Raw genomic sequence first — 27,514 nt, forward strand, 5'->3', positions numbered from 1 at the left:
ACCTATAACACATTTGGCTGGCCAGTTAAAAAACGTTAAAGCAGTTTTTTCTCAGTTTTAGCCTTTGCGTAGTTACTGCAGTTAGACTTTGTAGGGCAGTATAACAGCCAATTTTCAATCATTATCTCCATAAGAGTAAGGCACGGCTACAGCTATTATAACAAGGGATAACAAAGTAGTCCTGGTTCATCCAACATCTTACAACATAATATGTTCAATAATTAATGGTGGTAAGAATGATCCGTGGGCAGACCTCTAGGATTGGGCCTGCCCCCACAGTCTGAAAATTCAAAGACAGCTAACATCCCACTGTGCTGAATCAAAAGGAATGGCGTATTTACTGCTTATGCAGCCTTTTGTACATTAGCCATTAGGGTGTTCTAATGATAGAGAAATATACATAAGGGTCAGCCACAGTTCTATACTTAAGTTCAGCCGCTCCCGGGAGGTCTGCCATCTCCCTCTGCTTTAATTTGAAATCATTCAGAGGCAAAATGGTAGCCGTTTGATTTATCCCTTATTACACTGCTTCTTAAGAATCTGTCAGGCGGCCTCATGAATTCATTCATCTCCATAAGCTTTCTCAGCGCCACTTAGGCCTTGTGTAATCTGGGTGAGACCCCTTATCACTTCATTTGCACAAGCAGGAGACTATCAATTCCTGTCCAGTATCTGGGCCAGGGGAATTAGAGCAGAGGTGTTTGGATGTGTCCAGACCAAACCACAGCGACAAGAAACTGATTACGCATTGAAACAGCATGCAGGTGTTGCATTTCACACCCTATATTTACAATATTAGTGAGCATTAGTTAAATATATCTGCTGCTTTACTGCTTACGCTTTTTTTTTTTCGGCGTAGATCACAATCGACAGGCAATTTTCCACCATGAGTCATTGATGTATTGCCACTGTGAAAAGAGAGACACTTAAAAGCATTTAGCTGGTGCCTAGCTCCACACAGCAGCCTCATAAAGCCAGACAATGGCTGAGCTTAATAAGAAACAGAATGGATCCCATGAGTGTGGAGGACCCATCAAGCTGGGGAATTTCGTTTAATTTCCCCGGGGCCGTCTATGTCTTGTACACATAATTAGAGCCCAACATGCAATGCTCCTTGTGTTTTGTCAATAATTCCCCAAGGAGCAATCAGGACAAGGGTTGGACATGCCTCTGTGACCTGGGCTACTTGCAACAAGCTCAGCCACCTAATTACACTGCCTCTAACAAGCAGTGTGGTGGTGGTGGCGGTTGCAAGAGAAGGATGTTGGGGGGGAAGGGGACCGTCCAAGCCCAGGAGCCGACAGTGTACAGCCCCTCCTCAGAGCCCCTGATGTCATTAGGATTGTTTGTGGCTGCCGCCGTGCATGCTGGGACGGCGTTGTCATTCTGACAAGCCTGTTCTCCATTTCCCTCATTTAGGATCCTCTTCTGCAGTGACTCAGAGTCTCTGGTGGCTTGCACAGCAGGAGATTAGGGATATGGTCCTCTACAGCAGTTATTACACATTTCTGCGGCGTGTAATATTAATCTTATCTCCATGACTACTATTATTGCTCGCCAAATGGTCCGTGGAAGACTATTTTAGCCAATTTAAAAGTTGATTTACGTCACAAAGTCAAACAGCAACCCAGAAAAAAATGCTTGTATTTCATGTTTCTGCAAACCACGGATACGCTGAATCATACATCTTTAATCTTACATCTTTAAACTGTAAAAAAACTGGTAATACTTTATATTAAGGTACATGTATTCAACATGAATTAGTTGCTTATTAGCATGCTAATTAGTATGATCAAGATGTCACTTTAGTATGGGGAACATATTCTAAGCAACAAAGACTTAATTTAGAGTTATTTGGACTCTATTAACACTTTTTAGTAGTTTTGTGTTCTGTTATGTAAGAACAGACCAGAGTTAAGGGAGAATAACCATTATTGTGTTACTACCACCTTATAAAGTCCGTACAAGGCAAAGTATTTTACATAACAACTTCCTTACTTACTATTAATAAGCAATAATTCTGAGGTTATTGAGGGAAAACTCTTAGTTAATGGCTTACTGGTTGTATAATAAGGCCATGCAGAAAAAGGCATTAATAAGTACTTAATAATGACTAATTAAGAGCCATTAAGGTACTAACTTGCATGCTAATAAGCAACTAATTAATGTTGAACACATGTACCTTAATATAAAGTGTTACCAAAAATTTAGATAAACTATTTTGTATGGAGAGTGTAAACATTTCTGAATTAATGCAACCTGATCTCATTGGGACAAATGATGGTTGTTGTTTTAAAAACTTTAAAAACACTTTGGTCAAGGTAAAGCACAAAACTTGGTTTTGTTCAGTAAAAAGCTAAAAAACTAACCAACCTCTAAATGTAAAATGCCAAAAGTTTCTACTGCAGACTGGGTTGCTATCAGTCAGTGAGTTAGTTTTCAAATCATCTTCACATATTGTTTAGTTGGAGTTGTTGCACTTACAGTTCCATGGAAATGCGTCAAACACAACTAAAACATTGACACTGACTGGTAACTTATTTATCAAGCACCAGGTAGAAAAACACTATGAACCTGAAATATTAAATCCAACAAATAAATGTGAAAATGTTCGAACCAAAACCAGAACATGACATCACAGATCTTTTAAAGGTGAGATTAAATTAAATTAGATCAGATTTTTACTACATTATCTCTGCCACAGACTGAATTACAGTCTGCAACCCTGTTAATTTGGTATAATTTACAGTTGTTGTTTTGAGTGCACTGGGTTTGCTTCTACCATCTGACAAATCGCAGATAGAGAAATCCTGCCATGGCTGCAGGGATGAAGCCATTTTCTGTGGGTGAGCTGAGGTTGCTGTGGAGAGTGTAAAGACAGGGAGCCAGGAGCCAGTCAATTCTGAAGCAAGTTGCCTGCAGAAATCATTGGCTTGACAAAAGGGCAATGAGGGGGCAGAAGGTTTGTGTGAGAGTCACTGGCCCTGTTGCTGGGGGGGCTTATGTGCAGGTGAGCCGGGCCTTGACTGACATCCGACGAGCGCAGCGAGAAAGTTTAACCTTGGTATGTCGGGGAACTCACTCTCAGCAGGGAGAGAGGGCAGATAGAGAGACAGTGAGGAATGAAGAGAGAGTGCGTGAGAGAAAAGAGATAGGCAGTGCGAAGGGCTTTCTGCATAACAACAACCAATTTTTTTTCATAAGCGGCCTGTTTCCAGAGACACTGGTTTGAACCCAAGGTCTTACCGCATGCATTATTAAAGACCGGTAACTGGCAACACTGCCTCATAAATAGAGATGAGGACAGACACCCGAGGAGCCGGGGCACTGCTCACTCTTGATCGGCCACAAATCCACCGGCCTAACATGACCCAGAGGGTTCTACATACACAGAACGCCACAGCATACCTTCTACCCAGCAGCCCTCCGTTTAGTTTCTGTCTCTGCACCTGACAAATGGCACCACATGGAGTATGTTCATTAATGCACATGTCAATTGTGTAAAAAATGTACGTAATTTAGTTTGACTCGACGTGTTTGGCAGCATGGGTGTTATTTTAGGCTTAGCGCTTAAGCCAATTTTAGCAGTGCTGCTAAAACAACATTAGTGACATTATTAGAAATATGGGGAGAGCTAATGATGTGCTTAACAGATGGCTATGAAAATAGTTCAATCAGCTCCCAAGAATAATATGTCATGCCTCGTACATCCTATTGATAAAGTAGGCTTGCTGCAAAATGAGTAATTGTTATATCATGTGTGCGCAACTTCAACAGTGGAAAATATCTGCCACATTCGACTCTTACTTCCATATATATAAGACTTAACATTTCTTTAACTGCGGTTTTGTTTCCACTCCAGAGCCTCTCTGTATGTGGCCAATCTCATAAAGTCTTGATATATGTACACAATTTGCCTGAGACATTTTTCTTTTCCAGGTCAGGAAAGATGGAAATGGATTTTTTTTCCACAGGAGTGAGCATCTCAGTCAAACAGCATATTTATGGTTTTTGTTGCTGATTGAATTATTTTCCATTCCCTGTGTTCTCAGCTTGCGCTGGGAATTGAATCATTGCCTTTGAAACATGATTCACTGCTGCGACTATTTTTTTCCCTCCCCATTCAATTTCAAGGACTTGGCAACCTTGTCCTATTCAAACGTGTGCATTATTACCTTTTATTGTTGGCCATAAATGAATGGTGAGGTTGAGCACTCTGGAGGCAAGTGTAACACATTAGGGCTTGTATAATATCACGTCTCAAGGTAAAAGTCAACCTTCTACAGTCCCGTGTCCCAACATGAAAACTGCCGTGCTGAAAGCTATCAGAAGGTAATCTAAAAAGCAACAGCCATGCTTTTTGTGGATGCAATAATTTCAAATTGCACTCCGCTTTCTTATATTTAAAGGTGAATTTGAGTGTCTGCACCCTTATATAATAATATAATCTATCAATGTAATCAGCATGGGTTTGATTACTTCAACCACAACTTTAATAACTTAGCTTCGTCTGGCCATTCAACAAATATTTAACAGATCAACACTTTTAACACACTACAGTTAGAGTTTACACATTCCTGAAGCGTCTGGGAAAGGTCTCATATAAACTCAGACACATCTGATACATACAGAGCAACAGGATGCCTTTTTAAACTTCCTTCTTATCAGACATACACTGTTCCTGTATGCAGATTAAATACCAAAATAATTAGCAGTTGTGTGAATAAATTGCCAACGGTGTCCTGTCTCACCAACTTTTGCTGCTGGCAACCCGTTGGTGGACAGAATAAGAAATGTAGCTTGAAGGGATTTCGACATGCACTTTGGCAAAAATATCTTTTTTGGCAATTCAAACCCCAGAGGTCAGATTTTTCTACTCTGAATTTTTTAAAACTGAATGCATCAGTACACCTGACCTGATCATTCTTCTGAATGAGATGTGCGGCTCTAAAGAGGTCCAGAAAGCCTTTCATTATAGGTTTTTCTTTAAAACTTTATAGACTATTCACTTATTTTGTCAAAGCTTTCAAGGCCTTCTTTCATTTAGCTACATTGAATGACATTCAAAGGCTATGCAAGTTTTAAAGACCTTTCTTTAGTTCAGTCAGTTTTCAGCTAGTGACATGGAAGGTCCTTTATTATATTTTGCAATTTCACTTCAATCATTATGAACTTTAAAGGCTTGAACACAAACGGATGGTAGAAACAACGTCAATGACCTGTTGATTATTGTCCACATCAGATGCTGTTAGCGAGGGAGATGTGTTGTAACAGAATGAAGAATTACCTGCTAAGATAATGCATTACCAAAAGAAAACTTTAAAGGGGACATATCATGCATGTGTGCAAACACATACACAGCAGTATCTGGAGCAGGCGGCAACCTCCGGGTCTGAGCAGGGAGGCAAACCAGGAAGTGCCTTAAGCTGCATTCTACCAAAAATTCCAGCAGGGGGCGCTAACTGCAATTGCAGAAAGATTTCTGTTCATTCATTTCAATGCAAAATGAGAAAACTTCTCACTTGATTTATTTGCTCAGAATTTTTTTTTTAGGACAACACTATGGTCTCAATCGCTAGTAAAAAATCTTCTTTCGTATGTGGCTTGTGCATGGCACGAAGGTGTGCATCCTTGATTTTTGAAGATTTTTGAATTCATTTTTCATAATATTATGGACGTAGGGCGTGTTGCAGCATTGCACTGTTTCCGATCGGACACCTTTTAGGGGAGCTCCGCCCCATTGTGTGATAGACCTACACCTGGTCAGTAACACAATTCACTCTGGATTTACACCCTGACTCATCTCATCTGTAAGTCTATTTAGCCTACCTATCTTTAGGAGTTCTAAAGTGCGCTACAAGGTTCGATTTTCCAATAATATTTGAATAGTTTCGAATTCGAAGTGTTTTATGGAGTTGCAGACGTTGTAGTGTGGCATGTAATGTACGAATACATACTTCCTACAGGCACTGCACTAGTATAAATAACCTGTGAAGCGCACTGACAGGCTTATATCATCACATTTGTCACCAGAAAAAAAGGGACATAGAAATTTGTGTCAATTAGGCCGCTACCATTTAATTACCAGTGTGTCAGTCAAAGGGTGAAATGTCTCTCCTCTGACCTTCTCTCCTGTGGCCTTAAACTCCACAGTGTCATTACTGTACCGCTGGGCGGAGGGGCGGGACGAGTTGCACTACAAGGGAGGTAGTGAGAGGGGAAGGAGAAGGGGAGGTTACAGGGGGAGGACAGGCGCGTGGGTGTGTGTATGTTTGTGTATGTGTGGGACTGTCTTGGGAGTGCTGCCGCCTGCTGACCTGGTCATCCATCAGACAGGGTCCATCCATCCACCACCCCCACCTCCACTCCCTCCTCCCCCTCCCGGGGCCCATCAGCGCGGCTCTCTGCCAGGCCTGGAATCTCCACATTAATTTCTCATCTGTGGCACCCTAATGAGCTCCGCCTGCTCATCCACCTCTGAGACCCTACTGATTATCAGACAGGGGGGCTACCATTTGTCAATGGCAAGAGGTGGCATTTACACTGCTGACCTTGCTGCCAAGGAGAGAGGAATCGGGAAGGGGGAGAAGAGTAGGAAGGAATAGAAAAGGAAAGCAATCAACAGCTGTGGAGCACCATCACAAGCAGCCATGTGTAAGACTTTATTCATGGTAGTGATGGCCGGGTGGTTTTAAATGTCCAAGTGTCTGTCTGTCTGTCCGTCTTTGGTGAAACCTGCTCAAGGTGTAATCACTTGTTTTACTTCTCACATTCATAGGAACCTGTTAAATGACTCCTCAAGGGGAAAACGTTTGTCTCTTTTCTTTGTATCTCTGTTTGTGTGTGTGTGTGTGTGTGTGTGGAGGCTCAGGGTTGGCTGCAGTGCTGAGCTGTGGGCCTGTGTGCACGCGCCTCAGAGGGAGCAGGGATTTGCCGGTTATTGGATGGAGGGGAGCGGTGTAGGTCTGTGACACCCGCTAACCTTGGCCAGGGCTACTGGGACTCCGGGGGTATCCATCACTGTGGCAGCCCCGAGACCCAGACCGGGGGAAAAGCCACAGAAGTTGCCGGGGGAGGGAAAAAAGCTAGTAAAAATTTAATGCACTCCGCAGAGCGGTCATGTCATACTTGGTTATGGAAAATAATCCCAGATGCCTGCAGTGCTAAAATGGAGCTGTAATGTGCTCGCCTCCTAACCCGGCCTGACAGCCATGATGTACGACTACCATTACCGGAAAATATCACTTCAACTAACCCGTGATCCGGCTCCGCTAAGGGTCATATTATCCATGAGGAACAAATTACACTCCCCCAAAGTAAATACAAATTTCCTACACCGACTGGGTACAAAGCACAGAGGGGGGAGGGGGCAGGCGGGAACGTTACCTATGACAACGCTCTGCAGAGTGACAAGGATGATAAAGTACATGACAAATCACTGGCTGACAGGGTACTCTAGTGCAATCAGCCTCAGCCTCGGCCTAGCGAGCACCCACTCAAGCCTGTAAACACTACTCTCTTCCTTTGGAGGGGGCAAAACACATAATCTTTTAACGCTGACAAGTTGCTCTCTCCTTTTTATTACTCATCCTTCCCACTGCGGTGGAAAGAGGGAGGGTTCGGGGGGGAGGAGGAGGATATAAAATGGTTTTATGTACAGTGCTGCTGAGTGATTGAGAAACTCGACTCTTCTGCTGTAATTGCCTGAGGGCAAACACAGCAAAACAATAAAGGAAGAGAAACAGCAAATATATTACCAGTTCAGATCTTTATTTTATGTCAAGGACAAACAGGTTCTCTCGGCTGCTCTAAAGCACCCATTTAGATCCCTCGCTTCCAATAAGAGCAAAGCACAGCAAATTACAGCACTCCGATGCATGGCCATTAATAAGACGCAAAGCATTTTCAAAATGGCATTTACAGCTTGTGGCTGCTGATAGAGCGAGTAAATAACACTTAGGTAAGGTGTGGTTTCTATAAAAAAAAAGCCCAGAGGCAAGGGAAAGAGAAATAAAAAAGCGACAGAGTGATAAAGTCCTGCCGATTACAGCATGGAGTCATTGTCTTCACAAAAGGCCTAAGTAACCCAACTGATGAACAGTTAAGCTGGAGAAAGCACTTGAGCACTAGCAGATATTCATATTAAACTGTTTGACTGGCAGTTTCAAGGTGCCACTTACTAGCAGAAAAATCACTTAAGCATTAGCAAGTCCAGACGGAGTGAGTACCTGAGCGCTCTTGACAATATTACAAAGACTGCCAAGACAAGGTGCAGAAATTTCCCGCTGTTAGATTCTTATCAGAAATGAGTAATGCTGAGTGAATGATTCAGGGGATACATTTTTTTAAAGAAAAAGTACAATCAAAGAGGTGGCACACATTTGCATTCAAAGTATTTTCCTACAATGCTCCAACAGATGTTTTTTAAAGCTCTGGATCATACACATGTTGATGTGAAGGGGCTGTTTCACAGTCCCCCTTTAAAAGGTCTCATATGGTAGAAAACCTGTTGGTGTTAACTACACCATGAAACAAGGCGATGTTATTGGGGCTTTGGTGGATGCACATGAAAGACACCTGAGGCTATGGAGCTCTTTTCACTGAGCTTTCCTGCCAGTAAAGCGGTGCATCGTAACTGGGAACAAGCTGCTTCAAATGAACAGGCCGGTCCTGCCCAGACCCAATAAAAATGGCCACCTGATCCTGCCTGGGTTCACCAGAAAGGGTGGAGTGAGAAGACAAACAGGAACATCCTCACCAGCAAAGACTCTGAGAGGTTTTTGGCCCCTCAGTGGATGTTTTCTCTCACATCCTGCTGCCAATTTAGAGAGCACATGATTACAAAGTGGCCCAGTACAGGAAAGAAGCTAAATCATCCAATTTTACACTTGCAGCATAAAAGGAATGAGTGGGGCGCAAATACAAGAGTGCAGTTTACATTTTTTTTTTTTTTTTTTTGGTAAATGTAGATATGTACTAAGACAAACAAAGAATCATGCAAAAGCACCACCTTAAATCTTGTGTCTACCAGAGATGTACTCATAAGTTTATTTGTTTATTTATTAAGGATCCCCATTAGCTGTACCTAAGTAACCAGCTAGTCTTACTGGGGTCCACAGGACTTTGTTGGCAGTAGGAAGATGAAAAATGACTAATTAACTAAAGAAATCTTAGTCAACTAAGACCAAAACGATCAATAAATCGACCCCCAATTAAGAGGGGGGCAGCCCTATAATTAATCAAATTATTAGATTTCAAAGACACATGCAGACGTTTTTCATTCAAGCCTTAATCTTTAAAGCAGAAGTATTCAGCTTAGCCTTCTCATAACCAGAGCTGTGATTGGGCTGCTTGATACTGGCACAGAATAAGGAAGTCTGGTGGTAATGGGGGCCTTAGCAGAGATGCTAATGATAACGCATATAGAGCTAATAATACCAGTGTGTGACGAGTGACTGCACTGAGCCTGCCTCCTACCTGTCTCCCACTATGCCATTAACATGTCATGTTGGAAAGGGCCCATCCTACGGGTCACTTTATAATGAGCAAATGCTCTGACAGTTTCCAACACATGCAGACACACACTCACACACAAACACACAAGCAGGATTGTGTGCGCACGTACTCTGAGATGCGAATAGCTGTCTCTTATCAGAGTCTGGCAGCTCCCGCCGACACGGCAGAGGCCTTCTACACCAGGCAGAACATGATTTCTCCTGGGAACACTTTTTCCATTTCCTGCTTTTGAAGGGAAACTAAATAAGCCACGTTTGTCCTCATCTGAATACATTTGACCCATTAAAACGACTCGGCTCTCCCGCGTCCTTCTCTGCTGCGGTGTTGTAAAGTAGACCGTGACGCCCACAGAATGCAAATGACAACAGTGGCGGTGGGTGTAGCGTGCCCGCCGCCTGGCAGGTGCAGATAGTGGCAGAGGTGACGTGGACTGAGGAGGGGGTAAAAGTGTTGAGTGGGAGCTCCAATTAGTCCCTCACATTGAGGAAGAACATGAGTCAGCCCCTGTCATAGGGGTCCCCTATTTACTAATTCACTCCTCTGTTACTTTAACACACAATTAATCAATGACAGGAAGGTGTAGTCGGAGCTGTTCATCAGGAGCGTAACGTGAGCCAGGGTGAATTAATACAGTCACTGGGGGGATTACAGCTTACCGTGCTCTCTCTCTCTTCCTGAAACAAAAAGGAATTGCCACCGAGACAGGAGCAATTTAAATCGACAACACTGAGTAATGACTCAATTTGCTGCACAGTCTAAACACCACAAGCAAATGGCATTACTAAATCATTAGAGTGGATCTAGATCTCTGGTTAGAAGCTGCTGGATGATATGGCTGCTCTTAGGATCTATGAGGCACGCTCAAACTGTGAATACCTGGATATTATTAATGGAGCTGCGCCAAAATCCTAAAAACAACCTTGTATATACTGCCCTACAAAGTCTAACTGCAGTAACTGCATTTTTGGTCGAAGTTGAGTTATAAGTAAAAATGAACTCCTTTATGTCTGTTTTATCTTGTGACAAAGTTTTAGATTTCAATTTTGCTTTATTTCAGATGAATAATAATGTAAAAGTTGCAGTAACTACAAAATCCAACACAAAACTAAAGCTAAACAGTGATACAGTGTAGCCTTGAATTTCTTTCTGTTTATTTTGACAGGGAGATTATTATCTTGATAGTGATTAAGTAAAAAAGTAAGATAATATTATATTAAGACTAAAATATAACATTACTTTATAATATTATTTCTAAAATACACAAATATTTGAATAGAGTTGTTAAACACTTTTAAAACAACATACTGCCCTGTGTTTGTGCATTACTAATAGATCCTTTTACAGCAAAGTAGCAGTAACTACATTTTTGCGGTCAAAGGTCAAATAAGTTGTCATGATTTTTGAGCATAACAATGACATTGTCAATACATGTAGAAATAAGTGTCATATCACTTAAATACCTATAACCCATTTGGCTGGCCAGTTAAAAAACATTAAAACACTTTTTCTCAGTTTTACCCTTTGCGTAGTTACTGCAGTTAGACTTTGTAGGGCAGAATACTTACAAGCACTTGGATATAATCCATTACATTTCTTTTGACCAAATATGCCAGCTACAAAGTATCTAACTGTTGTACTTTCACCAACAATGTAGGTAAACAGTGCTATGATATTACATATATCAATTCTCTAATCTAGTTTAAGAATCTAAGAATCTTTGATAGCCTTGTTAAAGTGGTAATAATAATAATAATAATAATAGGGGTGAAGCCAGTTTAACTTGCTATCTTCAAGAGACAGCTGAAAATAATGGAGCATGAAACATTCAACTCTCCTAACCATCTCTAACACAGTTTTGGCTCAGACATGAATATGCTATATTTGCAGCACTTTTTTAAAAACCAACTAACAAACCATATTCTGCTCTTTATAGCTGTTCAACCCTGTTAATCATTTTACACTGATTCATAGTATTTGCATGCTTACACTCCCAAGTAGTAGATGTAAAACAATTACCACTCATTTTAACGTTCTTACTGTATGACCAAGTATCTCCATAATTCTAACTAGCAGTCTAGGTGTCACTATAACCTTCCACCAAAATCCCAAACTTTCAAATCAGTACACTGTACTGTATTTCTCTGTGCATTACTCATGCAGACACATTTAATGCACAGATACTACTCCAGACTGCAAGAAACTGCTTAAACAAAGTGATCTTTTCTGTAACTGCACCACTAATTATTTGAATTTGTAGAACTTGTTTGTTGGTGAATGGCTGTTTCCCTGCAAAGGTTTTATTTATCTATTGGAAAAATTGCAACAATAGTGAGAAAAAAAGCACTAACCTCTCAGCAAATACAGCATATTACACCACAGGAAGATGCTACAGATGTGACAGCATGGTGTTATTAGCAATAAAGGGTGTTTCTAACTTATAATTAGTAAAAGAGTGTGTTTAACACACAACACAAGAGATAATTATCACAGATATAACACATATACGTATGTGTATGTATTTAATAATTAGATATGTCGGTCAGTGCTAAGCTTTAAGCTAAAGAAAGTCTGCACACTCAGCCATAGGGGGATGCAGGGGACATGTCCCCCTCAATGTTTAGGAAACATGCATTTGTTCCCCTGAAGGACAACTAGCAGAGTAGCAGAGGACTTATTTTGTGTGTGAGGAAGTGTGCACCTACGGTAAAGTAGGTGGCAGTATATAACCTAAAATTCTAGTCTCTCAACTAAGTTGGAGTATTAGGCTCACTGTCAGAAAAATGATGTCAAATTTCACTAATGATGTCATAAGTAGGGTTGATAGTTTGCTTTGAGTCATGTGTGTATGTCCATAGGTTTCAGTAGCCTTTAGTTATTGTGCAGTGTGGATACCAACATATAAACAGAGTGCAGAGCAATAACCTAATGCACAGCAGGCTAAAGCATTGCTTCTCAACCTATTTGAGTCACGACCCCCAATATAACATGCATGTTGTCCGAGACCCCCTCCCCTCTCGTCTCTTCAGTTTTACTGGTTTCAAGCTTTCGTTTGCCAGCACTTCAAATGACACGCTGTGGATATTCTGTGTTGTTTTTTGTCGTGCATGAAAAGCCATACTTGAAGAAGTGGGTATGATATTTAGGGAGCCTAGCCGGTGTCGGCCCCACTGTCCTCTGTTTCTCGGCTGGTGGTCCCGTTAGGCTTTCTGCTGGTCGACCTTTGACCCCTGCTGCTGTTACTGCTGCTGCTGACCCAGTCTGGAGCTTTTCTTTGCAGCCATCGCTCCATTTTTCCAGCATCAGTTATAGCTAGCTGCTAGCAAACTGCAGCTACGGTAAAGCAACAATGCGCCAGTTTTTTTTTCTTTTTGTTTGTTTGTTTTTCCTGCTGTGCTCACTGAACAGAATCTCACAGTTCAGATCACACAAACTCAGTTGATACGACAGATTTTCGATAAATAATGAAGCAGAAAACAACTGAAACATTTCCCTGTCTGAAAGGATGTCATTTAATTTTCATTTTCTGCATTTCTATTTTTTCCAAGAAATCATCTCGCGACCCCAATTGGGGTCGGGACCCCAAGGTTGAGAATGGCTGGGCTAAAGGACAGGTAGATTCTGATGACCTCACACACCATGACTGAACTTTGGTGTGTGTCTGTAGAAAAACCAGGTCCCCAGATTTATTTCAGCTGCTTCACATTAACTTCAACACAACTAGTTTTCCTTTTCTCTTTTAGTATGATCAGGTGTTTATCGGTGAAACCTGTGACTTTTTTTTTATCAACAAGCATGTGACACGACTGTTCTTATCTGGTTACTATGACAGACAATGAAAGTCTTGACTTTTTTCTTTGTAAAATTATTACTTCATCCTCGTGTGATTATGACTTTTCCTCAAAAAATTATGCCTGCTTTTCTTCAAACATTATGACTTTATTCTCCATTAATTGAAAATTTGCTCTTGTGATCTCAGAGATCTCACAGTTATGTGGGATATGTGTTGAATGTGTAGATATTGCTGAAATACAGAAAAGTTAAACAGCGGGCAGAAAATAAAAAAATTATGCTAGGATTTTCCTGGGAGAGGAACCTCAGACCTAACTAAACCCAACTACACATGCCCCCCGTCATCATTTTCAAATGAAACCTGCGCCCTTGCCCTCAGCCCAGACTGTCACAGCAGTCTTGTTTAAATGTCGTCTAAATCCTTAAAACCCAGAACAGTTCGATTTAGGTTTTGCACATCATTAAGTCATTTATAATTAATGTGCGGCTAATTAAAGCTTTTCCTCGTAGTTATTAACAGGATGTTTAATTCTAATTACATTAAATTCTCAGCCTTAAAGAAAGTCTAATATTTGAGTCTTATTGAAACCAGATAAAGGGAGCCTGAAAAGATCCAAGCACATTTACTAGTATAGGAAAAATCACAGTGAATGGCAGGCTTACCTTGTCATCTTGGTCACTCTCTGTGTCACACTGCAAAAAAAAAAAGAAGAAAGGCAAAGATGAAAATGAGGAATAACACATCTACATCCTTAGTCTGTTCCTGCTTGGATTGAATTTCATTTCAACACACGTGAGCTCCGTAATCTAATTTACCATTGCAAACGGCATACCTTATCAGCTCTTTAATGACCAACTTATCACATACTCATATTCAGTGCCTGAATATCATCAGATCACTTCATTAGCTGACACAAGCACCGGAATGTGAAACAAAGCTAATTTCACACGAGCAGCCGTGCCCTTGTTAACATTAAAACCTATGTGAAATTCAGACGGAGCTGGAATCTCAAAACACTAACCGCTACTAGAATTATAATTCCATGATGTGTGTTCCTGCTCGAGGCTGGGAATGGAGAAATGATGAGGAGAGGAAGGAAACTTTGTAATGGAGGGAGGAAAAAGTGGTTGGATTTCATTTTTTCTTTCCAATTTCAATTTCAAGGTCCACTTAATTCTTTATCAACTAATTAGTGTGATGCTGGGTGACTGGCGGCCCTCAACGTTGTGCATATGGCTGAGGTGCAGAGAAGCACTGGAGTCGGTAATGAAGAAGGCACTGGGGGGGAATATGGGCAGGGGTTGGCACAGTGTGTGTGTGTGTGTGTGTAGGTGGGGGGACTGAGAGTGCAGGGGGGGTTGGGGTGTCGATTAAAGCGGGGAGGGAGGGAAGGAAGGGGGTGAAATGATTGACAGCCCAGGGAGTGAGCGACAGACGGCCCTGACGTTTTTTTTTTTTATGCCTCTCCCTTTTTTTCTGCATCCATCTCTTGTTTTTTGCTGATCTGGGGCCCTGCAGAGCTCAAAGGTAGCTGGCTGGGCTCGTGGCTGCTCTGTTTCTGAGGCTGGACGGTAAAAAAGGGGCCTTGCGAGCTCAGCAGGAGCATAGCATCCAATTTACAGGCCTGTCCCACACGGCCCCAGGGGCCGCCCGCGGCACACTGCCATGATGGTCAGCTCCAGCAGCTCATAAATTATGCAGAGGCAATAAACGCACTGGGCAAACACTCCTCAGACGTTTTCCTACTCTCCATTTCTCTCTCACTCTCTTCCTCCACCACCCACAACATTCCATCCCCCATTTTAATACAGTGTGCAGAGAGCCAGCAGCCCCAGATTGTCAGCTGGAAGAATAAATAAGGGTAATGAAAGACGAGTGCACATTCTGATTACACGCGAATGTCTGTGTAATACAAAAAGCTGCACGCTGTGTGCATTTATGCACGTCTACGCTAGCTTGTGAATAAATAGGCGTGTCGGCCGTGTATCGCTCTCTCTTAGGGCCTCCCGCACAGGACTGACTAATGCGGCAGCAGACGAGATCTGATGAGCAGTATTAGCCATCTCAACTGCTTCCATGTATTCAGGCCTCTCAGAATGTGACAGCAGTAATGTGGCCGAGCACTCATTAGCTGCTTCTCTGCCTGTGTGCACTGCACACCCAGGAACACAGGCATGCGAGGGGTTCAAATAATGGACATCATTTGAGTTTTTCCACTGTGTTGTGATCCGTGAAAAAACACTACCAGCCTTTCTTTCTCGTGTTCCCTTTTTTTTTCTTTTTTTCGCTCTCCCTCCTTTCCCTGTTCACTGGCTGTGCAGCCAATTGCTTTGATTGCCAAGATAGAAGCCGGCTGGAATGACTTGCCCTTGCTTGTGAAGCAAATGGAACATGCTAATGGAACTCATCGTATTACCCGATGCAAAAGTGCCATAGCTCATTACTTTAAGATAAAAGGATATCATTGTAGACGGCAAGCAGAATTGACTTTCTGTGCTGCGACTTGATGATGATTTAATCAACTGCTCTCTTTCACTTCTCATCCCTGCGCCTGTCGCTTTCGCAGGTGCCACTAAACGAAGCACTCACACGGCTAGTGGGGGAGAGAAAAGAAAAGAAATTGCTGTCATTATTTTTTTTCCCTAGGAATAGAGGTATGCAAATTTCCCAGAGCGACAAAGGGTGGAAAAAAGGGAAAACTTAATAAAATGGAAATACCTTTATAATGAGCAAAGTAAAAAATCCTGAGATCAGGCCTGACAGGCGAGGGCAGGCAATTTGATCGTCCTTACAGTGCAGACGCCAAAGCTCCCTTGAACTCGCTGCTCAAGTATAGAGCAAAAAGTAACAAATAATAACATCGCTAAAAGATAAAAACACATCTCAGGCATACAAACAAGTCAGAGCTGTCACTCACTGATAAGTGATCATAGTGAACTAATGCGTTGCCTCATGCATAAAGCAACCTGAGGCGGCGGAGAAGAATCCCTGCATATCTGGAATTTTTTCACTCCTTACTGAGTCTTACATTAGAAACAGAGACGGAATACTAGAAAGTCTTGGCTTTGCACTTGGAAACGACATGAATGATTGGTGCACCTCATCATTAATAACTGAGGCATGGTATTGTTTTAGGAGGTAAGCTTGAGCTAAAAAATTCTGTTATTGCTACTGACGGGTGAGTGTATAAATCTGCAGCGCTATGGTTAACTGTAATGTCAAAAACACTTTATACCAATCCTGAGAGGCTCCGTTTAATGAAAAGACATATGTCAGAGGTTTAAAATGACTGACAAAAACGAACAGATTGTACTGAAGAGAGAAAAAACACAACAACAATGGTGCTATTGAGATCAGTGGAGTTAGCTCTCTGACAGGCGGTAGGAAATGGGTCTTATTTAAAGCAACATTCACGTACAATAAGGAAACCATTAGTCCTGGGAGGGGGCTGACAAAGAAAATTGATACTCTACCCAGGCCCACTGCTATTTACACAGGGCCAGCATTATACTGTACAGCTAGACCCCAGTGTTAAGTTTAAGTAACACAGGAATGTCAAACATTAGCGTCAGCTCTAAGAGCTGTTGATGTTGGCCTGTATCCGGAGCACTTCTGATTGCCCCTCTGCTCTCACGCGGGCCTCTCTTTTGGCTGAGTGCTCTTACAAATTCCCCTACGCTCTGTCCAAGCATCAAGCCTTTTGTTTATATTGGTCTGAAAGTAGGAGTAAATTATTCTTGTCCTAAATCCTCTCCAGCTGAGAGTAATACTGGCCCAATACAAGGGGAACATAAGGAGCCATGGGCCGAATGCTAAATGATGCTGCTATGCTATGGTCCGTAGCAGAAGGCTCACCAAAGTCTCCTGCTAGAGCTTCCCGCGGAAAAATGTCTGGACTAAAGAGGTAACCACATTACACAGGGATGCATGCAAGGCAAATATGCCATGTTCCCTTTTTCCCAACATAATCGTCTGAAAATCCACCGTTCCACAAATACTAACAGATGTTAAGTCAATCAAGAAAAACATGACATGTACAACTGATCGTTCCGATGACAAACAGTCTGCGTGAAACAGGCTTATTATAATTCTGTATCCACTGTCTCAAGTCGTTTCTAAGCTAATATTTTCTAAAATGGCATCTTTTTAAAGGCATACTACGCAGGAATTGCCATTGTTTGTAAACAACCCAGTCAAACTTGGCCCTCCTCCCTGGCTTGAAGGAAGTGAAAGCAAACCCCGGATTCACTCTAGTTTTTTTTTTTATCAGCTTTGTCAACTTGGCATTTGGCCTTGCTATATTTGCATTTCTTCCAGCACTGTGTCCACTATTTTGGTAGCCTCGTGCCTCAAGGGTGACGCCATGAAATGTCTTAGTCACAGTTAAATTAAAAGAAAAGAAAAAATACAAGCAGAGGGGTAAGACAGCACTACACACCTCTAGTGGGTCATAAGTAATGATTGAGAGGGGATATTTTCTATAAGTCTATACATCGATTGAATCCTGCATAGTATACCTTTAAGTTTGGATCTGAAGCTGATGGGTATCGTCACCCTCCTGAGTGACATTAGCCTCAGGTTATGCTGGTTTCTATCCATGACCTTAGAATTAATTATGGTTGATATGGGTTTCATTAAAGCGCCCCGTTGCACAGAGGCTGGTGTCTGTTTATCAGCCTGAGCCAGGTTGTCCTGCAGGGTGGCTGAAGGGGTTAAAGCCCAGGGAAGAAGCCAACCTGCCTGCATGCCTGGGAGCTGGAAAGACAGCATGAAGGATGGCAGCCATTGCCAGGGTCAGCTATGACAGTGCCAATTTGATGTGCTGTCGTCAAGGGCTCCTCATTCCCTCCTCCTAACAGCTCCTTCCTGATATAGCTGCGCGTCCTGATGGTTTTCTGATGCAAACAGTCACATGGCAAAATGGTTTTCTCCCCTCCCGCCGCATCCTCCTCCATCTGCTGCTGGGGCCTGGGTGCCGCCGACCGCCTGCCTGTCACAGCGTGCGTGGAAATTAGCTGGGGAGGAGGTGCTCGCTTGTGCTAATTACATTTTAATCATTGGAAATGTGTTGGCAAATCAAGCCTTGATTGCCATCTTGGAGCCCAGTGCTCCTCTCTGCAGGTTGGGGATGGGGACGGGGGGTGGGGGTATTTGAGGCTAGAAAGTGGCTGAGCCCAGACTCGCCAAGCTGGACGCCTAACTCTCCACCACGGCTTGATATGGCGACATGCCTGGCCTACCACTGGGTAGGGGCTGTGCCACATTATTCATGGGGAATAGAGGGAGACCAGCATGGCGAAATGGGGATCTGTGCCATGCTTATTCTCAAATCCCCCACTCACACCTCCCGTATCCCTCTGTCTTTCTCACCCACACATTACACAGTCTGCCAGTCCCGCCACTGTGAATTGAGGAACAACAAATAGAGCCGGGCAGGAGGAGACTGATGAGCTCAGGGTTTGCTACACAGCACCTGCTTTGGCACACAAAGCTGGAGCAGCAGGCCCCGCCACAATACGCTCACAAATTACTTTCTTATAACACAGAAATAAAAAAATAAAAAAGAAACTGACTTGGCTACATCACAATTTCAGACTTTTCAGAGAAAGAAGGACTAATGTTAATGTTGGAAACATGAGAACTGTCAAAGTAACACCAATGGTGGCTATGCTAAACTGCCTGCTTCACTCAGCTCCTTCACCTGCATCAACACTATGTTTTACATGTTGATGCTACACTATAAGGAGAATGGCGGCTCGTTCACAGTCTGTGCCGCGATGCTAGTTCTTGCACTATGTAACTTGAGCGGGTACAAACCGCTGTGAGAAGAGGCTTTTCCCATTTCCTCTCTGACGTACTCTGGCTGCTCTGCTTTGACTCTTGGTAATTTATGGAGCTTCAAGATGGACAGAAAACTTTACTTTTTGCTAGGGTTGCCAACTCCCCGAAAAATAAATAAGGGGCATCTTATATTGGCAGGGCAGGCCGATCCATCCTGGCGTGGTGAAGTGTTTTAGCCCCTTTTTTGTGAGTGAAATGATTTTTTAACTCGAAGAGAAGAAGAAGAAGATTACTTTATTAATCCCACAATGGGGAAATTCAACCTCTGCATTTAACCCATCCTTTTTTACACAAGTAACACACAAGTGAACACACCATGCAAGGAGCAGTGGGCAGCACATTACCGCGCCTGGGGAGCTGTGCAGGGGGGTTAGGTGCCTTGCTCAAGGGCACTTCTGTCCTAGACCTGTCAGTACCGGGATTCGAACGGGCGACTCTCCAGTTACAAGCCCGATTCCTAACCTCTAGGCCGGCAAAGAGACCGGACAGGACATTTGACACAAACCTGAATTGAATTAGATGCATATTTGTGTGTGACATGAATACATGGAAAACAAACTATTATCCAGCAATTCACTTTCATAAAAATTAACAATTAGACCCTGTTCTTCAAAGATGTATTGGAGTTTGCTGATAACAATTGAATTTACTCCTTTTGTTGGCCTTTAAAATGCAGCATGTATGCAACTGAATGGCCATTTTGGAAGATCATGGCATTCCATAATTCCAAATTGGTTCAGTAAAAAGGGGCATGACTGGGCCTCGGAACAACTTTACCGTAAGTTTTCATATAAAGTGCCCTTTTATTCATTTTTCATTGGCATTTATTTTTTGACTGTCACAATAATACGGGACACAGTGCGTCCCTTTTCACCTCAATACGGGACGGGTGCTTTGTTTCTAAATGCGGGATGATTCTGTTTTCCAAGGGATGGTTGCCAACCCTACTTGTTGCTAAAGGTATTCTAACCGCTAACTGCTTTTAACTACAGCTGCAGTCAGCTAGCTCAGAAAGCCCCACTACCAGGACTGCTCCATACACCAGAGGAGTGTGGGTGTTTACATCTCTAGCAGAGGAGCTTTGAGATTTTCAGGCCTGAGATGTGGTGGAATACTGGTGGGAAGTGTCCCCAGAGAGAAGCTGTGTGAGTGAGCAACAGAACAGGGTTCAACACACACTCATGATGATGACAGAGGCAAAGAGACCGGACAGGACATTGTTTGAGAAAGATAAGATGAGAAAAGGAGATGCCAAGTAACTGAATAAGAGGTGGCTGGAAACGAGTTAGTCCAAACTGACTTTTAGTCGTTGGCAGGACCTCTGTGAAATAAAAAGGTTGCAAGACTGATGCTGAGCTGATCTTCTTGCTGTTGGGACTAGTAGTTACTATCAAGTGGGTTGCTAAGTCTTGTGTTGCTGCACTTGCTTTATGTTGATCATATTCTTTATTATTATTATTATTATTATTATCATAAATGAACATATGTAGCTTTTTATCTATCTATCCATCCATCCATCTTTAAAAGCAAGAAGCGTATGTGTGTTTGTGTGTGTGTGTGTGTGTGTGTGTGTGTGTGTGTGTCTAGTTCATATCTCTCTGACCGTTAGTCAGACTGACCTCAGATTTCTTATGTGTTTTGCGCATGGCACGAAGGTGTGCATCCTCGATTTTGACGATTTTTTAGTTCATTTTTCATTATTTACGTAGGATGTGTTGCAGCATTGCACTGTTTCCGATCGGACGCCTTTTAGTGGAGCTCCGCCCCATTGTGTGATAGGCCTACACCTGGTCAGTAACACAATTCACTCTGGATTTACACGCCTGACTCATCTCAAGAGTTTTAAAGTGCGCTACAAGGTTCGATTTTCCAATAATATTTGAATAGTTTCCAGGTTCCCTGGAAACTATTCACCTATGTACCACCTATGTACCACCTTATGTAAAGTAAGTGTTTTATGCAGCTGCAGACGTTGTAGTGGTCTGCATGTAATGTGCAAACTCTGTTAATCGCGATTAGCATGCTAAGGGGAGATTTAGCTTTATTCACTTCTTATGTTGCATCTCCCAATATACAAATACATACTTCCTACGGGCACTGCACTAGTATTTAAAAAAAGTGAAACTGTAGGGGTGCTAAATCACCAAAAAATATGAATTCTACGTAACGTTGATTTAATAATGATTTGCTCTGGGTAGACCTTCTCATTGAGACTCTACAGACTTGCAATGTTTTTAAGGTTCATTATGAGTGACATACACACACCATACACTGTGCTCAAGTGACTTCACAATGCAGCGAAGCTCAAATAAACTAGAAATAAGACCGTCAGACACACCATGAAAGACAGTTGAGTACCTACACCTATAATTCCGGTGAATGGAAGGAAATTCAACATGACATGCTTGACTGGGACAGATCATTAAAATAAGCTGGGTTCTGAGGCGATGACATCGAACATCTAATTTCCACAGCATCTGCTTGATGTCGACCTGTCATATAAAAGTATAGTAAAAAAAAAGACAAAACCTCAAAAAAAATCCCAAGGAAAAGAAAACAGGACAGCCTGAGTGTTTGAGACAGTCTATAAGGCAAACGCCTCTTTCATTAGCCAAGAATGTTTCGTCAGGGAGGACCAGACTTCTGTCTGGACTAATATAACCAGGACTGATCCACATGTGCAGCTCTGGCCAAATGCAGCAGGCCAACATCTGAAGGCAATTTCCCTTCAAATGTAAAACTTTATCCAGTAGATATTCAATTTGACCACAAACTCTGGATTCCACTCGCTGGGGCAGTGCAGCTTAAGGAGGGACGATGGCGGAGGAGGGCAGAAAAACGAAGCTTTCCATAAAATAATAAGAACTTTATAGTCTGTGACCTCTGGTTTCAATCCCCTGGAGTACATTCCTTTTATGTTTTATTTCAATGAATTGTGCCAAAAGTTAGTGAAAGAATATTTGAGAGAATTTTCTAAACCAGAGTGTTATTATTAATTTCGTATTGCTAAATCTCCAAAGATTCCCTTTATGATAGCAACAATAATGTCACATCAGAGAGTTAGTGAGAACTGTGCAATGTCTGCAAAGAGACTCAATGTTGAGGTGTGAGCAGGGAAGCGACATGGAGCACCGTCTGAAATGCAGATGCACAGACACATTCGCACACTTCTGGATGCCTGGGATAAAAAGATTTGCTCAGAAGGCATACAAGAGGTGTATGTGTGTGTTGCATTGTGTTTGAGTGTGGAGGAAGGGAGGACATTAAACTCAACCGGAGATGTGGCAGCGTACTACTGAAGTGATGCTTGGCAGAAACAGATGTTGCCGCAGGGTAAACCTCTCTGTTCATCAGTCCCATCCACCCACCCAACACACACACACACACACACACCTGACAAGGACCAGGGTAGGAAGGAAGGAACAGAGGTACAGCACTTTGCTTTCTTAAAAATCCATTTGTTACACAAGCAGGTTCAGTATCTCTCCTTCCAGAATCATCTCAACACTGTTCTCCCGGCTCCAGGCTCCTGGAGGTCGGAAGTGTTTACTGGTTATCTGATAGAAATGGAAAGACACAGCTGCAGCACACAAGTGTGGGCGCGTACACAAACACCCACCAACACACACCTTGCCTCACCCCAGCCCCGCATTGTTTCCGTATGCCAATAATGACTGAGGCACAAAGCAGATGCTGGATTAATCAAAGATTAATAGAAGGATTTTGAGATAATTACATACATCAAATTGCATTGTTTGTGCAGTTATGGTGACTCCCCTGAGATGAGTCCTCTTGGTGTATTTTAAGTAGCCCACATGTTAGACATTAACAGTGTTATGATTTGGCATCTTCTTTATAGCAATCTGGCCGCACACATAAACAATCAATTTGTGGAATACTGCTAAAAAAAGCAGAATTTCCTGCACGTCTTAAGGACAAATGGGATTTCTGTAGAAGAAGGAAAGTGGGGGAGTTTGCACGGATGAAAGATGGAATTAAACGGACACATCTGCATGTTCTCATCCACGAGAAGATGGATCCAGTTTCCATTGGGTGTTAAAACTCAAAACTATGTGTTATAAACATAAATTTGTCCGTAGCATTGAGAACTGAAGCTTTTCAAATACAAAAAGCTGGCACTGAATCCTTGCTCCTTGAATCCTTCACACTTTGCCCATTTAGTTTCTAAGTTACATCAATCAATTTGAACTTAAACCTTAACAAGATTAGCTTATTTTGTTAAAACTGCAGACTGGAAATAATGTCTCTCCCTTTTGGCAGTTAGAGTAATTACACAAACACTGTCTCCGTGTGCTTACAGTATGACGTACGGCTGAAATACACAGGGCAGTGAATGGTCAAGCTTATCGCTCCACGTCCATCTCCCGTGTATTTTGCCCGTTATACCTGCAGGTGAGCTCGCCGTGTCTTCTTTGAACCCTGGAACGTGTCTTTGGTTGAACATTAAGTTTATTTTTTATCTGGAGTATCCACTATGGACACTCAATGCATCGCCTTAATGCAACAGCACAGGAATTTTACCACAGACACCAAAACTCTGGCCCACTGAAATAAAGTGAGCTTTGTGTGAACTTGTTTGGTAAGCGTTTAAATGTAACAGATGTTGGTTTAGTTGGTAGATCAGTCGTCTATTGATCAGAAGGTTGGTGGTGCAGCCTACATGTCGAAGTATCCTTGAGAAAGATACTGAACCCCAAATTGCTCCTGATGCTGCGTTCATCGGTGTATTCTGCTACCAGTATGAATGTGTGTGTGAACGGGTGCGTTCACACACACGAGCGTAGTGTGTTGTGTAAAGCGCTTTGGATAAAAGCACCATATAAGTGCAGTCCATTAACACTTTACCATTTATATGTTTAAATAAAACACTCTGAAAAAAGGGATTTATTGAAAAAAATTTAAATTGCTCAAGTAAGAGTGTGTGTGTGTGTGTTTGTATGTATGTGTGATAATATCAAGGGTAAGAGAAGAATCACATAGAAAATAATGGCTCCAACTCCAGTATTTCTTGTAACATTCATAGCTTTCTTAGATGTATGCTGAACAACAGGCAGCAACCTTCTGTTGTCAGGAAATATAAAGCTCATCTGCTCCCCCCACCTCCCCCTCCCTCCCTCCCTCCCTCCACACTGACTCATAGCTGAGGGGGGAGAAAAACATCAGGATTAGGTTCTGTGCCTCTAATCACTTAACTCCTCACACCTGATGGCACACTATTAACTTTGACTGTCTCCAGTGACCCCGCGGGTCGTTGCCCATCACATCAAGTTTTTATTAGGGAATTTTCCTCATCATTAGCCATGGCCTGGAAACGAGCCATTAATATTCATACTGGCAAACCAAAATGAGGTCCCACTGATTTTCCATCATCCAGGCTATCTGCGCAGCTGCCGCCGTTAACAATCACCCCAGTGCTGCACATTTGCCACGTATCATTATGGGGCTCCATAAAGCTCTTTTTTTTTCTGGCTCTGCCATGATGGGAAGGAGAGCAAGGTGGTGGAGGAGGAGGATGAGGAGGAGAAGCCTGTGAGGCTTGCAGCCAGCTGACGCCCGTCTGAGAGAAACTGCCCAGCTCTGCCAACAATCTGCCTGGAAGTCTCATGCATAAAGGCCGGCACTGTCAATGCTAACAACCCCTGCAGGCTCTGCCAGAGACACAGCTGAGATACTGAGTTCCCTCAGTGCTCTCACATTAGAGCACACGTTGTTCATCAGTCTGTAATGGCAGCTAGGAATGCTTCTCTTTGGAAAGGTTTCCAAAGCACATTGGCAGGAATTCTCTGTTATTTTCCAATAAATACTAAATGTCTGCATAGCGGACTTGACTTACCACTGAGTAATTTACACAGCGATACATCCAGAGACAAACGCAGCATTGAGATTTTCCAGGAGTTCGTTCTGATGTGTCTTCAAAGTGAGAGGCATTTAACTCGGCGGGACAGCAGAATGCCAAGACTCTAGTAAATGCTTCTCATGCATCCAAAATGGCTGCTCCTGTTTCCACAGACTGCAGCTCATCGTGGAAACGATCCACCCAGTCCATGTCTCTGCTTCTCCCTTACCAGAGGAGGACATCTCACAGCTCTGCTGCCTGCATGAGCAGGTGCTCAGGCTGCACACGGTGTGAACACAGGCCTGATAAGGTGCCTCAGAGCAACAATGTCCCAGGCATCTCCTGCTGATAAGACTGCTCTCTTCCTGAGACTGGCTGGGCCTGATGCAGGGGAAGGCCTCCTCTGTGTCACGGGTGGGAGCAGCAATTAAGAGGCAACACCCTGACAGGCCGAGATAAACTTCCCCTCCTTTTTGCTCTTGCACAACGCCACATCCCACACATGTAAGGTGGACCCCTTAGTGCTCTGCCCTGAATTAAACATGAAAATGATATCTTGAAATCAGTTATGTGAGCTAATATGTGAGACAGCCAGCCTGACAGGCTATTTAGTTTACATATTATATTTCTAGTGAATGCTGGATGTTATTAGAGAACAAGTTTGCTACCTGGGTTTGAAAATAGTGTCTTGATTTCATAAAAAAAGATTGCACAGTCGACAACATTCAGTAGAACAAGGACATAAGGTGAGACACCGAAACAGATGCAGCCGTTTCAGCACCATCTTCCAAATAATTAGAGCCGCAGTGACAAAAACACTTTGTTATTCTCCTACTATGATTTGCTAGCTGTCGCAGTGTACATCTGAGTTGCCTCATTATACAGAAAGTACTCAAATAAAAGCCGACACTGCACACTCCTGTCAAGATTCTGTCTACCACACATGCAAACAAGCGCAGATGAATAAACATTAGTTGTTGTTGAGGGCTGGTCTTTGAGCCGCGAGGCTCACAAAGATCCGCTTTGTACAAAATAAAAATATTTAATTTGAAAGACTGATGCAAGGCAAAATGAAATTAAAAGGAACCCATGCTAACTGCTAAAACAAATTACTCGCAGCGCGCTAAATTACATTTGCTCCTCCATCAGCGAGATCAAACGAGCCTAGTTTGACTCTCCTGCGCTAATGATTTCCTGCACTCACCTCCTTTTTCATCCCAGGGGTGTTAATAAACACTCAGTCTGGTTTTTTGTTTGTTTGTTTGGTTTATTTATACATTTCCCGGCTCTACGTCTCATCTCGCTCCCTCCCTCTCTCGTTCACTTTGCCCACGCCGGTGGCAGGCTGGGTGAATTAGAGGGATCTAATGTAATCCCAGGGACAGCGGGCTTCTGAAAAACGTGCTCAATTAAAGCAGGATGAGCCCGGTGGGAGCGTCCCTGGTGGAGCGTGGGGTGACTGACGCGGCCCTTTGGTTGGGATTAATTAGCATGCTAAGTGGTAGAGCACGATAGCAGGCTGGAAGCCACGGACCAGCCATCTGACATCCAGCACCTCCCACAATACCAGCAGTACAACCAGGTTCAAACCAGTCCAGACGCCCTTCTGTCCCTCAGCCCGACTTCACCTGCTGACAAAACATACAGGTGTGGGCTGGGACGGGGTCTAAGCAGGCGGCAACCTCCTGGTCTGAGCAGGGAGGCAAACCAGGAAGTGCCTTAAGCTGCAATCTACTGAAATTCCAGCAGGGGGCGCTAAGTCTGGCTGCAGAAACATTTCTGTCCATTCATTTCAATGCAAAATGAGAAAACTTCTCAGTTGATTTATTACCTCAGAAATGTTTTTAGGACACTATAATCTCAATCGCTAGTAAAAAATCTTATTCAAGACAATTTGATGTTAATAGCTCAAATTATGAATTTAGAAGAAAATAGAAGATAAAGAATCGTATGAGTTTCCCCAGATAACTTTGAGAGAACCTGGAAACCATTTATGGATTACACTGAAACCAAGCTTTAACCTTCCCACTTTCCTGTATGTATCTCCAGACCAAGCCTGCAATACGTGACTACTGTTATTTATTTAAGCCATTATAGCCCATCATGATGGGGGGAAAAAAAGCCTGAACTGCATGTCTGTCTGAGTCTGGATGTTTTTTTTTTTGTTCTCCTTTCTGATTGAAGTGTCTGTTGTTTGTTAGAAAAAGCCAATAAAAATAATTTAAAGAAAAAAAGAATCGTATGATTTAGAGCGTGGCTACCATTGATCGTCATCAGGAGAGAAGCAGATGTGTATCCATGGCAACGTGTCAATGAAGTTATATATATATAACATTATATAGATATAAAAAGGACGTTTACCAGTTTGGTCTCATAACAAACCAACGGGTGACGTCACGGTGACTACGTTCATTATTTATACAGTCTATGGGTCTAAGGCGCAAGAACAAATAAAATGTCTCAACTTTGAAAAGTCTGGATGTTTTTGCAGGCTCCTCAATCGACTTTAA

At 42.7% G+C, this 27,514-nt stretch overlaps 1 protein-coding gene across 1 annotated transcript in view; it reads right to left on the bottom strand.

Annotated features, from left to right (window-relative positions):
* Positions 1–27,514, bottom strand: part of auts2a (activator of transcription and developmental regulator AUTS2 a) — a 402,217-nt gene that overhangs the window by 115,376 nt on the left and 259,327 nt on the right. The window contains 1 exon segment of the mRNA XM_059351017.1: positions 13,969–13,998. Within this exon segment, the coding sequence (XP_059207000.1) occupies positions 13,969–13,998 (30 nt within the window).

The sequence above is a fragment of the Centropristis striata genome, chromosome 15 (genome assembly GCF_030273125.1).
Source record: "Centropristis striata isolate RG_2023a ecotype Rhode Island chromosome 15, C.striata_1.0, whole genome shotgun sequence".
Taxonomy (NCBI): domain Eukaryota; kingdom Metazoa; phylum Chordata; class Actinopteri; order Perciformes; family Serranidae; genus Centropristis; species Centropristis striata.